This window comes from Haematobia irritans, chromosome 2, assembly GCF_050003625.1.
Source record: "Haematobia irritans isolate KBUSLIRL chromosome 2, ASM5000362v1, whole genome shotgun sequence".
NCBI classification, from domain to species: Eukaryota; Metazoa; Arthropoda; class Insecta; order Diptera; family Muscidae; genus Haematobia; species Haematobia irritans.
In genome coordinates, this window is record NC_134398.1 from 233,984,255 (window position 1) to 233,987,045 (window position 2,791).

Consider the following 2,791-nt stretch of genomic DNA (forward strand, 5'->3'; position numbering starts at 1 on the left):
AGTTTAATTTTATCAAACGAGAAGAAGAATACAACGGAGTTTATTTCACAGATTTCTGGAAATCATATCAGTCTTCTTTTTTTGTGGTAAACCTTCTACTTCAAAGTTATTTATTTTATTTATTGAGTTTGGTTCCTGCACAACAAGACTCGAGGTCCTATAATTTACAGTACAGGCATTAGATTGTATACGAACATATTTATATCAAGACAAAATTAATAACATTAGTTGAGCTAGAACAGAAAGGACAAGTTATGATTTAAATGAGATAAAGGAATGACACATGAAATAAAAAGTAATGTTTTTTTTTTTTTTTGATACGAAACAAAAAAGCTTATATAAAAGACTGAAATTGAATTGTAACTTAACAAAGATTATGTGTGTAAGTATTATAATTAATTATGAAGACTACAATGAAAAGAATTGAAAAATAGTGTAATTTACTTATAGCTGAAGATATCAATATTAACGAAAATAGATAAAAAGTTTGCTTTTGAATTGTGCTCTGATTGTAATTGTTTTTATATTTAGTGGTAACATGTTCCAGAGACGAATCGCATGGATGAAGAATTGCCACTCTGATACAACATGTCTGTGGCGTAATTGGATCAAATTACCAGTTCTACTCGATGCACTAAAGCGTAATCTATTAAATAGATGATTAGGCTCCCTTTCCGTAATAATGGGCATACCTGTTAAGGCCAAACACATACCTTACAATTGCATTAAAGGAGACATTCAATTTCCGTATGCTCCTGGCATCACAGCTAGAGAAGATTTCACACCCATATGTCAATACCGGGATTAAGTATGTCTTCGCCAAGAGTAGTTTGATTCTCAGTGGTAGATATCTCTGTGTCTTCCAAAGAGATCTGAGAGTGGTAAATGTCCTACCACAAATCATGGTTATATGGTCAGACAATCTCAATAGGTTCGTCATTTATATGAATATAGGGAGTCAGTGACAGACGATTGACACGCTTCTGTATTACCAGACACTTTGACTTCGACGCATTGAGAGACAAGCCATTCCTCTGCGCCCATGAGTTCACTCTTCGCAAATCCTCATTAAATCTCTCTACACATCTATCAAACTCCTCTAGGCCACTGCTCAGGTAGACCTGAAGATCATCCGCATACATCCGAGATTTGGAATGGATTAAGACACCCGGTAAGTCATTCGCATAGATTGAAAATAGTAAATGTCCTAAGATAGAACCTTGTGGAACACCTTGTAAAACCGGCAGTGCCATAGATCTATTCCGTCCAACATACTGTGATCTGTCACTGAGATATGATGCTATTAAGCGTGAGGAAAACACCGAGAAGTGCATAAATCCTGACAGTTTTTGTCGCAGGACGTGATGATTGACCGAGTCGAAAGCTTTCGAATGATCAAGCAGGGCAAGTAGTGCGATATCACCACTGTCTATACATTCTCTGATGTCCTCAGCCACATCCGTTAATGCCGAAATACAACTATTATGAGCCCTAAAACCAGATTGTCGATCTGATAGAAGATTATTGCGGTTGACGTGTGATGTGATTTGTCTATGCAATATGTGCTCGAATACTTTCGATAAATATGGCAGAATAGCAATTGGTCTATAATCAGAGTTCTTCTTCGGAATCGGTATTATCCTGGCGATTTTCCAGCGATCAGGAAAGACACTTCTAGTAATAAATTGATTAAATACGTATGTCAAGTAAGGCATCAGTTCCGGAAGAAGAATCTTAATAAATCTAGGGTCTATATTGTCCGCACCAACTGCATCGTACTTCACAGATAGGAGGCTGTCGAGGACATCAAAACTATTTACACATTCAAAATTGAAAGATGATTCCATTGAAGCATTCGGTGTATCATAAAATGATAGATCCACGGAAGAAATTGGGAGAGTGGAAAACGTTTCGTTAAGGGAATCAAGATCGATAGATGGATCAACCGTTCCACCACATTTGCCAATACCAATATCCCTGAGAGTCTTCCATGTCCTACCTGAACCCAGAGCATTCCCAAACTTCCTCTCGAAATGTCTGCGTTTCTCTCGAGAGATCTCTCTGTTCACTGCCCTTCGAGCAACACGAAACTCGTCGTGGGCCTCAGTAGACCTTAGGATTTTCCATTGGGCGTACCTCACATCCCTTTGTCTGATCAACTCCCTGATACGAAAGGTGAACCAGCTATTACCCTTCCTCCTTACCGTCTTGGTAACCATCGGTACGGTTATATCAAAAAGTGATTTTATATTATCCTCTAGAAAAGCCAACTGATCATCAGGGGAATCAATGTAGTATATAGATGACCAATCTATAAGACAAAATTGCCCCCTCAGAGCCGAATAGTCAATATTCTTAAAATCCCTGTAAGAATAAGTGTCAGTTTCATATGGAACACGTATCCTATAGGTCAAAAAGATCAGATCATGCTTCGAGAAGCAAGGTACTGACAATTGATCATAATGGACAACATTGTCCTCAGTAGGAACTACGAAGAGATCAAGTAAGGTGTTAGCAAATTGCATGAAATGTGTTGGAGTTTCAGTATTTACCAGATACAGACCAAGAGATCTCATATCCCATACTAGTTGTCGGTTCATCAGAAGATTGCTGTTAAAGTCACCCGCAATCACAATCTCATCGTTAACATCTACATATATTTACACCACATCCATCCTTCTCTTTTTATTACGCAATCGTCACTTGTTTTTGTTTTGCTACCTTTAAATTTTGTTGAATTTGTAACCGACTAAGATTAATCTAATTTTGTCCTGCCAATATAGGCGTAATG

The 2,791-nt window shown here is 37.7% G+C and overlaps 1 protein-coding gene across 1 annotated transcript; it reads right to left on the reverse strand.

Moving 5' to 3' along the window:
- Positions 1-914: 914 nt before the first annotated feature.
- On the reverse strand, positions 915-2,576 carry LOC142225331 (uncharacterized). Its single transcript, XM_075295105.1, has one exon. It carries the CDS (start codon positions 2,574-2,576, stop codon positions 915-917), a length of 1,662 nt encoding a protein of 553 aa, XP_075151220.1.
- Positions 2,577-2,791: the final 215 nt, after the last annotated feature.

Excerpts from the sequence above, each read along its gene's own strand:
- LOC142225331 (XM_075295105.1), bottom strand. The coding sequence starts at position 2,576 with ATGAGATCTCTTGGTCTGTATCTGGTAAATACTGAAACTCCAACACAT.